Source organism: Notechis scutatus, chromosome Z, assembly GCF_049901735.1.
Source record: "Notechis scutatus isolate UNSWTSFEM ecotype Mainland chromosome Z, rNotScu1.2, whole genome shotgun sequence".
In the NCBI taxonomy this organism is placed as follows: Eukaryota; Metazoa; Chordata; class Lepidosauria; order Squamata; family Elapidae; genus Notechis; species Notechis scutatus.
Genome location: NC_142025.1, coordinates 88,651,516 through 88,663,755, shown reverse-complemented (window position 1 = coordinate 88,663,755; position 12,240 = coordinate 88,651,516). Strand labels below are relative to the sequence as shown.

The 12,240-nt window shown below is 41.5% G+C and overlaps 1 protein-coding gene across 1 annotated transcript; it reads right to left on the bottom strand.

Annotated features, from left to right (window-relative positions):
• Nucleotides 1-3,447: 3,447 nt before the first annotated feature.
• Nucleotides 3,448-11,936, bottom strand: LOC148128971 (B-cell antigen receptor complex-associated protein beta chain-like). Its single transcript, XM_087948284.1, has 6 exons — nt 11,750-11,936; nt 10,135-10,185; nt 9,136-9,420; nt 6,160-6,278; nt 4,715-4,756; nt 3,448-4,218 (listed from the first exon to the last, which is right to left on the bottom strand). Exons 1-6 carry the CDS (start codon nt 11,817-11,819, stop codon nt 4,120-4,122), a joined length of 666 nt encoding a protein of 221 aa, XP_087804410.1. The 5' UTR covers nt 11,820-11,936; the 3' UTR covers nt 3,448-4,119.
• Nucleotides 11,937-12,240: the final 304 nt, after the last annotated feature.

Here is a 12,240-nt window from a genome sequence, read left to right as displayed (position 1 = left end):
AAGTTGTAAAATTGTGTAAAACTCACTTAACAAACAGAAATTTTGGGCTCAGTTGTCATCATAAGTCAAGGACTACCTGTATTTTATGTATGCTCACAAGTCTGTTACTTGTCTCTGCATTTGGAAAATTTGCTTTACCAGAATGGTCTTTATATGAACAAAAATAATAAGCCATAAAGTGCTTGTAGTAAGCAGACTGTTATGTGAAAAAAAAACATGAAGGTGGAAAAATATATTAGATCCCACTGAATCCCATTAAAATAATTTTGTTGCCTTAAGTGGAAATCAGCGTAAGTTGAAAGAACATTACCTTCATTATGAACTGGGATTGTGCCAGCACTTTTGCCCACTTACAATATATTTACAGGGCTGAAAAAAATTCTGATTGTCTTTGGAAAATAATTCCCAAATAAACTTAACATGAAACAGGCTTTCCAAAATACAATACTGAAAGACAAAATTGTTAGTATGTGTTTGTACAATTTTTCAGTGGAATTTTTCAGTGGGGAAAAAAAAATGCAAGGTGATTAAAATACCCTTGTTGCTTTCCTCGTATTATGGAGAACATACTATGGAGAATATAGAGTGGTTCAGAATGAATTATTGCAGCTTGACTCTGCCTAATGCTAGGGGTTACAATGGGTGGCAAGTTGGAGGGGTGTGTGCAGGCCACAGTCCCTTGAGCACACACCACTGAAGTAGTAATAGGTGAGAAAAAGAAAACAAGCACTCCAAAAAAATCAGCTTTCATTAGTTTTCAGCCTGCCATCGCAGATGGTGTCTGTTGAGGGCGTGGGGCTGCAAGAGGTGAAACCCCACCCCACACGTGCACATACACAAACAAACAAAGGTGTGGGTCTGGGAGAGGGCTGTCTGCTGAGAACCACACAGAGGCCTGTCAGGCCAGAGTCCAGGCGCAGAACAACAACAGGGGGAGCTGGCTATGAACTGGTTCGCTCCGATGAGCATGTGGGCCTGCCCACCCGTCCCTGCTCTTTCCTGTGCTTTATGTCTTTTTGTTAGAGCACAGCTGATTCACGCGGAAGAGCAGCTTGTGGCACCTTATCTGTTTTCTTCAGCTGCAGTTGAAGGTAAGTATTAGCTAAAGTAAGTCCATAACAACTTCATAGATCTGGTTCATCATGCCCTTTTGTGCCTCCCTGCAGGAACCAAGAGGGCCAAAGGTTGAACCCACAAGTGATAGGATCATGTTAGATAGAAAACATCTTTTTCACAGGTCAAAAGGAATCCCAGACAATATGGCCAGACGCTGCTCCAATCACCTTCATGGACTCCACCCATCAAGAATCTGAGAAAGTTTATTGTGGAATCTAGCAAATAGACCCGGTTCCATTAATCAGAATCAGAATATTTTAAACCTCACTGATACTGCCTGACTTCAGCAGAGGTTACGCAAACTGTGATTAATAATTAGTATGGATTAAATATTTTCCTTTTTGATTGGTTTCAGACAGAGGTGATATTCAGCAAGTTCTGACCAGTTCTGGAGAACCAGTAGCGGAAATTTTGAGTAGTTTGGAGAACTGACAAATACCACCTCTGACTGGAGGTTTTACAGTCTCCTTCCCCTGCCACGCCCAGCAAGCCACACCCACAGAACCGGTAGTAAAAAAAAATTGAATCCCACCACTGGTTTCAGGTGGCAAAGGTCTCTCTAGTTCAGTGTTTCCTGAAGTTTTGTTTCAGGACCTGTTTCTACTTTTAAGCTTTTTGTTTATATGGGTTATGTTTATCTGAATTCATTATATTTTTAAAAAATCATATTTACAAGTCTGCTCTAAGCATTACTAAGCCAATAGTGCTCCCTTATCTGTCTTTCAGTTGGCATAAAACAGGCTCTGGGTTTGGCTGGTTCAGGACAACTTAAGTTCTCACAGACTGGAAGAAAAAGTGGGACATTGACTTTTAAACGGAGCTGAATTTGAATCCCAGCTTTGAGATTCATTACAAATTGAAAAATACTGAGAGGTAGAAGCAGACTAGAAAAGGCACAGTAGGCAGAACTGAAACTGAATTATGAAAATTAACTTTTCGACTCTCTGGTTTTGTCTGTTCATGAAGCTGCTTCCCCCAGTCCCTCTGCTTCACACATCCATTTTTTTCTTCTGAGAAGAGGAGGTATTTAGCTATGCTTTGTGAAAAAACAGGAAGTAAATGGTTCCAGTCAGTAATTTGCAGAAAAATATGCCCAAAGAGTATGAAATTGAGCATCCCTGAAACAGTTAAAAGGACCTTTGGGGCAATGTCTTATTAATAACTGGATACATTTTTTATATGTGGAATGTGGGTTCGAATTGCCACTTTCTTGATGTGAAGAGTATTGAGTGGCAGGGTAACCTTAGCAAGTATGAAAAGATAATACAGGGTTAGTTATTGTTTTCTTATGGACTTTATCAGGTCAAGTAATGGAAAAATCTCTTGCAGTATCTTCTGCTTCAAACATTCAATGGAAACACTTGATCTGGATTAGGAAAGAACAGACACATATTGTTTCGGAGGAAGGGTTAAATCTGCAAAACAACACAACACAAATTCTGGCCCTTAGTACAAAAGATGGAGCTTGTGTTATGACTTCACAATAAGCCTTTCACTATTTTTGTATTGGAAATAGATGTCTATGCAAACATGGTTCCATTTTGGGCAGCAAAATACCTCTGCCCAGGTCAGTTTTTAGCAGATCCATTTTGAGCAACAAAATACTTCTGCCCAGGTTGGTTTTTAGCAAAGCCCCTGTGCTTGCCAACAGTGACTAGGTCTCTATTTCAAATGTCTATGGAGATTCTCAGTCATCCAGTTCATGGTTATCTCAAAGGTGCTTTTTCAAGAGGCACCTGGATTTTCTAACTTTTCTTTGAAGATGTTTCACTTCTCATCTAAGAAGCTTCTTCAGCTCTGAGAGCTGAAGAAGCTTCTGGATGAAAGTGAAACATCTTCAAAAAATACCAGAAAAGATTAGTTGCCTCTTGAAAAAGAACCTTTGGGTCTCTACTTCAAAAAGGGTTTAAAAAAAATACTTTGGTTTTTGAAATGCAACCTCTGAAGGTTTTCCCACGGACACATGTGTTCACCTAGGAATAAAAACCTCTGCAGCCCTTACCATCCATAATATATCATTCTTCCAACCTGGTGCTTTCCAGATGTGTTTGAATTAAACTCTTGTGAGATTCACCCAGATTTGGCAACTGAAAATGCTGATTGTTTAAAATCAACCCAGCAGGAGGGCACTTGGAGCTGCCATAGACCCAAAACATAATTATTTACAAATAGTTCTGTTGTTCACTGCCCAGGTGGGAAATGTGGTTTCTAAGAAATTGCTTGTGCATATTAAGCTAAAAATATTTCCTCTTCAGAGTTCTGTACTGAAGAAATTTGAAAACACAATTTTTTAATGTTTCTGGAACAAAGAAGTAATATGCTACCTCAAAGTTTGGAAAAAAAGATTACTAGTAAACATTTTTTTATTATTTTGAAAAGTTCAGCATATATGTTTGAAATTCTTTCATAAGGATGCTAGAGACTTTTTTAAAAACATGAGCCTAAAAATCCTAACTGCAAAACTGTAAATCTCAGCAGGAAAGATTGTGTCCTATATAGCTAATATATTCCAGATATTCTCACCATAGCCATCTTGGGAAGGAATTCTGGGAGTATTCTGGAGGGTCCTGGGTTAAAGAAGCTGAAGTAATGGGATGTTAGATATTAGTTTATCAGATTCAATCCTCTTTGCCTAGGCAGTTGGGAATGAGAGCAGGAAACTGCTCTATTAATTAAAAAGATGCCATTTGGGGAAGGGAATGCCAAGCAAACTCAAGTCCAAAAGCCCATCTAGTCACAAATTCATTCATCTTCTCAGCTCTTTTTGCTTCCATTTTTATGGTGTGCTCAAATTGTCTCTGTCTCCCTTCTCCCCGTTTGAATGACTTTGATTCAACTGTCCCAAGGAATCTGGTGGATACTGCTTTTTAGTAGTTTATAGCAGATCGGCTGCAAGCAAGAGATACGCACATTTTTAAAGCTTCTCTAGAGTGGAATTTTTACAGGGGATCCTGGTTGCCCCAAGAATGGGTGTCCCTTTGGTTAAAGTCAGCTGCTGGCTTTTCATTCTTCACACGGATGTTCCCCCAAATCCCACTTCTCTGGTCTGTCTTGGTAAACACCAATGTCTTCATACGTATCGACTAGTTCAACCGTCAGCCCCTGTAGAAGAAGAAAAATGGAACCAGCCAATGAACGGAAAGTGTGCAAGCCAGGGCAACAAAGCGCTTTGTTTGTGGTGGGGAGAGTTAGAATCATGCTGTCCAACTCAATTTTGTTCTTTCTGCACGCCAGTAAAAGAACTGCCCCAAAAATGTCCTACAGGGACATAAAAGGAATCCTCCTTAATGAGACAAAAGGCCCATCCAGTCCAGTTCTTGACTTAGCAGATTGTTCAGCCAGACGTCAAGAATGAAAGAAACTGACTTCTGAACTAGATCCATAATCCATTCAAGGCAGAATTATTTGTTAAACTGGCAGTGGTTCCCCAGAGTTCCAGATAGGGTTTTTCTGGAGAAGAAGGGAATTCAAGATTTCTACGTATAAATAGAGACTCCAGTTCTCTGGCCTGAAGATGACTATCAAGCATGGAATATGAAGAGAAATGCCTACAATTTTAGTGTAGTTAAGGCTAAGAATATCTCACTCTGTTGCTTACCTCGTAAGTATGTTCCTCCCCAGAGGCATCTTTTCTGTCACCCTAAAGTGATAGAGAGAGAGATATAATCAAACTTGAATTAGCTTGACATTTCTTCTGATAATCATTTGAGACCCATTGGCTATGCATTCCTGATCCTTTTCTTTTTAAATTCTTGCTGAACTTATTTATCCAGTAATTGTAATGTTTAATTAAATATACCATATTTAGAAAACACATTATTAATAGACAACAGAAAATGCTGACTAATTGGAGAAGATCCTTTCAGATGAAATGTGATGATTTGGAAGAGAAGTTGCTTCTTGGTCTCTGTGCTCACTTTAGGGTAATGTCTGGTTTTGAAATATTTGAGATTGTTTCTGAAGTCCATTTGATTATGGGCAAACCCAGGAAAACATTATGTTCACCATCTGCTTTGTAAGGTCCTCTTACCCTACCTTCCAGCTTGGGCTTTGTGTTCATATTTTTCACAGAATATATGCTTCATCCTAAGAAATGTACCTGATTTTACCTCAGCCCATTATCTCAGCTTCTGTTTTGATTTGTTTCAGTGTCTGTTCATGATGGGAACTGTAGTCCAGTTACTCTAGAGGATCAGGCTATGGCATCCATAAGCGTGAGTGAGGTGAGGTGAGGTGGGGGGAATCCATGGCTAGAAAAAAGCAAGCTCAAAAGCAGGAGTTTTCTCAGCCTTCATTGATTTAAGCCAAGGGTCTTCAAACTTGGCAAGTTTAAGACTCATGGACTTCAACTCCCAGAATTCCTGAGCTAACATGACTGGAGGAGGAATTCTGGGAGCTGAAGTCTGCAAACCTTAAAGCTGTCAAGTTTGAAGACCCCTGATTTAAGCAGATTTGAGTTTGCTCAATTTGTTGCTTCTGGAGGCAACAATCTTCAAATAATCATTTGCCAGTTTGTATGTTACTGAAATATTTCAAGTGTTTTCTCATTTATTTGTTCATATTTTATATTTGCTCATTTATATAGCAGAACATGAAACAAGAATCAAAATCATGCCGGATATATTATTGTGCTGGTGCTATGTACCAGTGAAACATCCCCAAACATCCTCCAGAAGAGCCAAACCTTAGTAGCTCTCCAGAATGAAAATAAGGAAGAGCCCATCCTTGTATCTGGAGTCAACCGTTCTAGAGGAAAGGATTTGAGAATAAGAAGGTGCACCCTCAGACACTTGCTAGTGGCATTTCCTTGGGGTTAAGTTTGCAAGAAAGCCCACCCCCACTCCTAGATTGCACCTTGAGAAAGCAATCCCACCATCTTGAATTACGTATATTCCTGTAGCGCTTCAAAATGCCCAAAGGTCCCTCCCTTATTCAGGAAGAAGCCACCCACATGCACTCATATCAGAAATCGCTGTTATAGTCTTGTGGTCAGTCAAGGCCCCAACTGAACTGCTATTATGAATGTTTGTTCCACTCACTTACCTTCCCTTGGGTTAGGAACACAGGTATGCTCACAAAAAGGACAAGAAGAATTGTCTGGATTAAGATGATAGCATCTTTCACGTTGTGATGACTCTGCACTTGTTCGTAGGTCCTGATACCTTCAAAACAACAAGATGAGCAAGCAGTGTGATTCAGCCAGTTCTCAACAGTTTACCTGAACTGTTATCTAATTGCTTGTGCAGTTTGGAGAACTGGCTGAAAATAAAGGGCAAGGTTTTTTTTCCCCCTCTCTCCCTTCAGTTAATAGCTCTGGGCAGACAGCCAAGAACCACTTAACAGCTACTTAAGCTACTTAGTTGTGATAACAGCCAACACAGCCTTGGATAAAATCAATAAACAACAGAAACTGACTGGATTAGGGTGGGAAAACACCCAGGAAACCCATCAATCACTCATCTAGGGATGGGATTAACCTCTTCCCTTCAGAAGAAGGACAAGATAGCAAACATTTTCATTATAAAGAGTATTAAGTAATACTTCTGTGATCAGCTGATACTCCTTGGAGTTCCCCAAGACCTTTTATAGTTGCTGTAGTGTTGGTTACTTATTGTTTCTTCCTGGGGGGAAAGATACAGGAGGGGAGAATGATGTAACTTGATCATACAGCTGTGAATTTAATGCATGTGTGATCCAGCCAGCTGTATTGCTTCTGCTGTGAAGCACCCAATTTAGAACATTGAGAACATAGAATAATAGAGTTGGAGGGGTTAATGTCTTTTGGCAGCACACTTTCAACTAGCCTGAGTGGTTGCTCTTAGTTTCCCTCTCAGCTGTGCTTTTGCTTTGGGATTTTGATTTTTTTTTTTTTTGAGGGGAATGGCTGTTTTAAGTTTTCTGCATTGTTTTAGTGGTTCCTGGCACTGTCCTTTTGGGGTGTTCTTCCCTCATTCTTTTTGAAAGCCTCTAGTGATGGAACACCCACAACTTCTGAAGACAAGCTATTCCATTGTTTGGTTGATCTCACCCTTAGGAAATTTCTCCTTAGTCCTAGGTTAGTTAATTTCCATCCATCGTTTCTTGTCATGCCTTTTGGTGCTTTGGAAAATAGATGGACTCCCTCATTTTTGTAAGAGCCCCTCTAATATTGGAACAGTGCTATTTTATTGTGAGTTGTGAACACTATTTTATTGTGAATTGAGATGTTTGGCTAAATTGATTAAATGGAAAAAAGGGCATGGTTTGCTTTTTAAATCCTGTCATCTAGATAAAAAGTGAAAGATCATTGAAAATATCAGCAGTGTTGAGGGACGTCTGGCTGTGTATAGTGGAGTTCAACGTATGGCAAAAGGAGTGGTGCAAAAGGGAAGGCTTTGGTTATATTAATCACAATGTCTGCCGCTAGTCCAATGAAAAACTGTACAAAAGAGATGTTTCACATCCATCAAAGAAAGGGACTGAGTTCCTTGACATTGAATTCACAGATTTTCTGGAGAAACATTTAAATTAAATAACGGGGACAGAGAATTCATTGATATAGAACATTTCTGTCTCCAGCAATCTAGAACTAATAGGGTTATCAATGCATGTAACATAGATACCTGTGTAGGCAAGAGCAGCGGCGTCAGCTTTAGCCGGCCCAGCCAGTGTCTCTGGGCGGAGAGAAAGTTGCACATATCCCCATATTCCACTCGCCACCTCCATGGCCTGCTCACTGCTCTTGCAGCACCTTGCGCAGCACACTTAAACTTAGCGCACTTCAGAATGGGGGAGATGGCATCCCCTCCTTCTCCCGGAGCCTATTACAATGTGGAGCATCAGCTGCAGCTGGCCCAGCCAGTGTCTCGGGGCCGAGCAACCGAGGTGCACACAGCTCCAAGAAGGGCCAGAAGAAGATGCAAGTAAAGGGGTGCTTTCCTCCCACTCTGGAATATGGGGCGAGTCTCCATCCACTGCCGTTGCCCTTCTCTTCTCAGGGCAGGTGAGAAATGAGTGGCAGGGGAGGGCAAGGGGCAGGGCCAGCCAGTGATGGGATCATCCTACAGGAAGCCACAGCAGGGGGATGAAAGAGCCTCATTTATTTTGGAACTTGAAATGACTCTTGATTTATATAGTATGGTAAAAAGCACCCAAAGAAAAAGAAAGAACATCAGCTAAAAAACAACAACCCAATCCTCGCCTGGTTTTGGAAATGGTTCAAGAGGAAACACACACACACATGAGATAGAGACGGAGACAGAGACAGACAGAGACAGAGAGACAGAGACAGACAGAGATACCTGTTTCCCAGAAAAATAATACCAATACCGGGAGCCACGAAACCTGGGTAGGCATTGGTGGGGGGAGGTGATGTGACTGGGTGGGATGTCGAGTTGGCCATGCCCACCCAGGTTTTGTGGTTCCCTGTGTTTTATTTCTCTGGGAAACAGGTCCAAATGGCTGTTTGAGTACTTAAGGTTGCAGACCTGGTCTAGTTTAATGAAAAGAAGGACTCGGGGTGACATGATAAAAATGTTCCAATATCTCAGGGGTTGCCACAAAGAAGGGGGAGTCAAGCTATTCTCCAAAGCACCTAAGGGCAGGACACAAAGAAATGGATGAAAACTAATCAAGGAGAGAAGAACCCTAGAACTAAAGAAAACAATCAGTCGAACATCTTGCCTCCTGAAGTTGTGAATGCTCCAACACTGGAAGGTTTTAAGAAGAAACCATTTGGACAACCATTTGTCTGAAATGGTGTAGGATTTCCTGCCTAAGCAGGGGGTTGGACTAGAAGACCTCCCAAGGTACCTTTCAACTATTCTATTCTATTCTATTCTATTCTATTCTATTCTATTCTATTCATTGCATCTCTAGCTACAACAGGCTGCCAGTATGAACAGAGTCCCAGATATTAGCTGGTACATTATTCTCTGGGAACAGAATGTGTGGCTTTGTGCCAAGAAGTATTGTCCATACATAGTGATACCCAAACATGTAGCATCAGAGAGGGCAATATTTAGAAGATTAAAAATTTACCCATGACTTTGAGTTCAGTACCACATGATGGCTTCAGTAAGTCCCGGTTCATACAATGGTAGATACCATTGTCAGTGTGCTGGAGTTTGTTGATCTGCATCATTACCACTGAATTATTTCTGGTCACATGGACTCTGGAGCTGTTCCTAATCTCCTGGTATTTGTCCTTCTCACTCTCTTTATACCAACTTGCCAGAGAGCCAAAAGAACAGCTAAGAGAAATTCGGGCTCCCCCTCTTGCAGCAATGAAACGTGTATTGATCACATTAATGAAACGGGTTGTATCTGTGCAAAAGAAAAAAAGCCCACAGTAAGGAGAGAAAGGCGGAGAGCAGATGGAAAAGAAGGGTAAATATCTTTACTGGACTTTCTACCAATGTTCTCCAGCCAGGTCCCCTCTAGAAATGCTGCATTTCTGGGCTCATTACACGCAGCCAGTACCTTTGAAAAGTTCCATGGGGGGGGAGAGCTAGTTTTGATTGGGATACATATTTCATTTGTGCCTTCATTCATCTATAGAGCACAGTAGATTGGGACTCTTAACCTATTTTGCTTTGTCTTCACCCTGGAGTGAGACTGACAGGTAGAGCAGGGAACCGGATAGAGTCAGGCATGGTCCTTTCTCAGTTCAGGCTGGCTTTGGGGGATTTGAAGGACTCATCCTCTTACAGAGTCCGTCTCTTTGGATGAAAAGGTAGCCAGATGTGGAAGAGAAGGTATTGGCAAGGCTTTTTAACCAAACACAATACAGGTGGAAATACAGTCCTTAGTTTGGTCCACCGACAAAGAGCCAAAGGTCCACAAGGGCACCCAGTGACCTGAAATAAATTGAACATTGGATTCTTTTACAAAAGCTAAATTGTTCCAAAAATAGCAGCTCTGGTTGCACTCAAAATCAGGCAATCATTTTACAAGTAACAAATAACACAACCTTGGAAAAAAGGATGCTTCAAGAATTAGGAACTGGAAGAGAATATTATCTTGAAAGTACACATATACCTTGTTTTTGAGAAACATTTCTTTCCGTAGAAGCTTTGGTGATTGTCATACCTGGGGAAAGAGGAAAAATGCTCTGGAAAACAGCTACTTTAACCATTCAACTAAAATTGAAATTAGTGCTGTTTGATTTTTTTTTCTGTCTTCTGTGCCTTCAAGGAAAATGATCTAAACAAACGGAGAGAAAGAATGAAGCAACATTCTCCTGGTTTCATTTCCATGACCCTCACAGAGCATTATTATTGCTTAATAATAGTCAAGGTTAGGTGACCTCAAGTTTTTCTGAACCACCAAAGCTGAAGTGGGATTTCCCCATGTTCTCTGAAATAAGCTTTGCTATCAGCACAATGTCGCATACGTACCTTAATGACAATTAAGCTGACCATTCAGAAATGGGGGTGAAGGTCAGGTGTCTATCTGGGCACATTGTCTGAAGTGGCTGATGGGGATGTGTGTCATATGATGAGGACAGAGTGCTTGAAATCATAGTTCCTCTTTCATCCCAGGTCCCCTGCATGGTGTGTTGGCAGCCCAGTTAACAGAACATACACATGGTGGGTGCTAAAACGAGTGATCGACCGTCAGCAGGTCAAACATAATAGTGTGCTGGCTGATAGTCCTCCAGTTTTTCCACTTCAGTGCTTGCTACCTCAACCTTCATGGTCATGAAGAGGGGAACTGGGTCAGCAAGTCTGCAGGGGTGGCAGCAGGTTTTTCATGGATATGGGAGATGTCCTCCCTGTAGCTCAGATACTGCAGGCAACCCAGAAAATTGGCAGGTGCTGAAGAGGGGGAAGGCTCAGTAGAACTGAATAGTACTTCTTATGAACCCACAGAGGTTTCAGCATCAAAATCACTATACTGAATGGCCTGCCTCTCGGCGCCCACTGATAGGCACTGCAGAACAGCAAAAGTACTCCTCAGGGCAATTTTATTGCTCAAGCCCACATCAACCTCTATCCATTCCATGGACACTTGCACCATCTAATGCATGGGATAAAGTGATAGTTTGAGACAATGGTGGGATTCAAATTTTTTTACTACCGGTTCTGTGGGCATGGCTTGATGGGCGTGGCAGGGGAAGGATACTGTAAAATCTCCAGTCAGAGGTGGTATTTGCCGGTTCTCCAAACTACTCAAAATTTTCACTACCAGTTCTCCAGAACTGATCACAACCTGCTGAATACCACCTCTGGTCCTAGTTATATCTAGAGGATTTAAGGACAGCTGGAAAGGAGACTCTCTCTTACTCAATTGATCAACGCCCAATCAACTTCTGACAGACAGCTAAGTCTTCCTCTCTAATCCATTTGTCAGAACCTGCCTCTTCTCTTGGCCCCAGAAGGGCAATTGGATGTTTTTCTCTTAGTCAACATGCAGTGTGGAAATTCTAGTGCTAGCGTCTGAATGGCATCAATTTAGAAAAGCCAATGAATGTAGTTTCTATCTATCTATTTGCTGATTTAGGCCCTACCATTCAATCCAAAAGACAACCAAATTAGACTCATGAGAGAGAGGGGGGAATACATAAAAAAGTGAACTAACATCATTAAGCTGCCTAGGACTTTAAGCCATCTTAAGCAATGGATGTGGCTGCAGGAGATGGAAGAAACCATACCTGTGACTATGAACAAGAGCCCCAGGATGGCCCCAAAGTCCCTGCAAATCCAGAAGGAAGATGCTGCCATAGCTGAGCAAAAGCTGAGATGGAAGGAAGGTATCTTGGATTGGATTCAATCGGAGGTTTGCGAAAACACCTTCAGCCCTCTATTTCTTCTTTCTTTTGACAAAGGGCTGAGGCTCCTGGGCTGTTTCCTGTCCATGTAAATTCAGCTGTCACGGGACAGTCCCTTGGGTGACTTGTGGGCAAGGGAGAGCTTTCAACAGGGTGCAGTCGGTCACGTGCTGAGCAGTTTGATTGGCAAGAGCTGCACTTAGTGACTGTGTGGAAAGTGGAGGAAGTTATTCTGGTTCACCACCATTTCTCTTCATCTTCTTCTCTTTCTCTTGAATTGTCTTATTTTATTTATATCATGCTGTTCCTTTCCAAAGACTCCAGAAAAATATATGGAAGCAAATCACAACTAAGAACAATAAGCAACAGAAAGA

What these genes read in the sequence shown, in the direction of transcription:
- LOC148128971 (XM_087948284.1), bottom strand. Translation starts at nt 11,819, where the DNA reads ATGGCAGCATCTTCCTTCTGGATTTGCAGGGACTTTGGGGCCATCCTG. An exon ending in AAATGTTTCTCAAAAACAAG is followed by an intron (nt 9,421 to 10,134) that starts GTATATGTGTAC and finishes TCTTTTGCACAG; the next exon opens with ATACAACCCGTTTCATTAAT. An exon ending in TGTTCCTAACCCAAGGGAAG is followed by an intron (nt 4,757 to 6,159) that starts GTAAGTGAGTGG and finishes CTATCACTTTAG; the next exon opens with GGTGACAGAAAAGATGCCTC.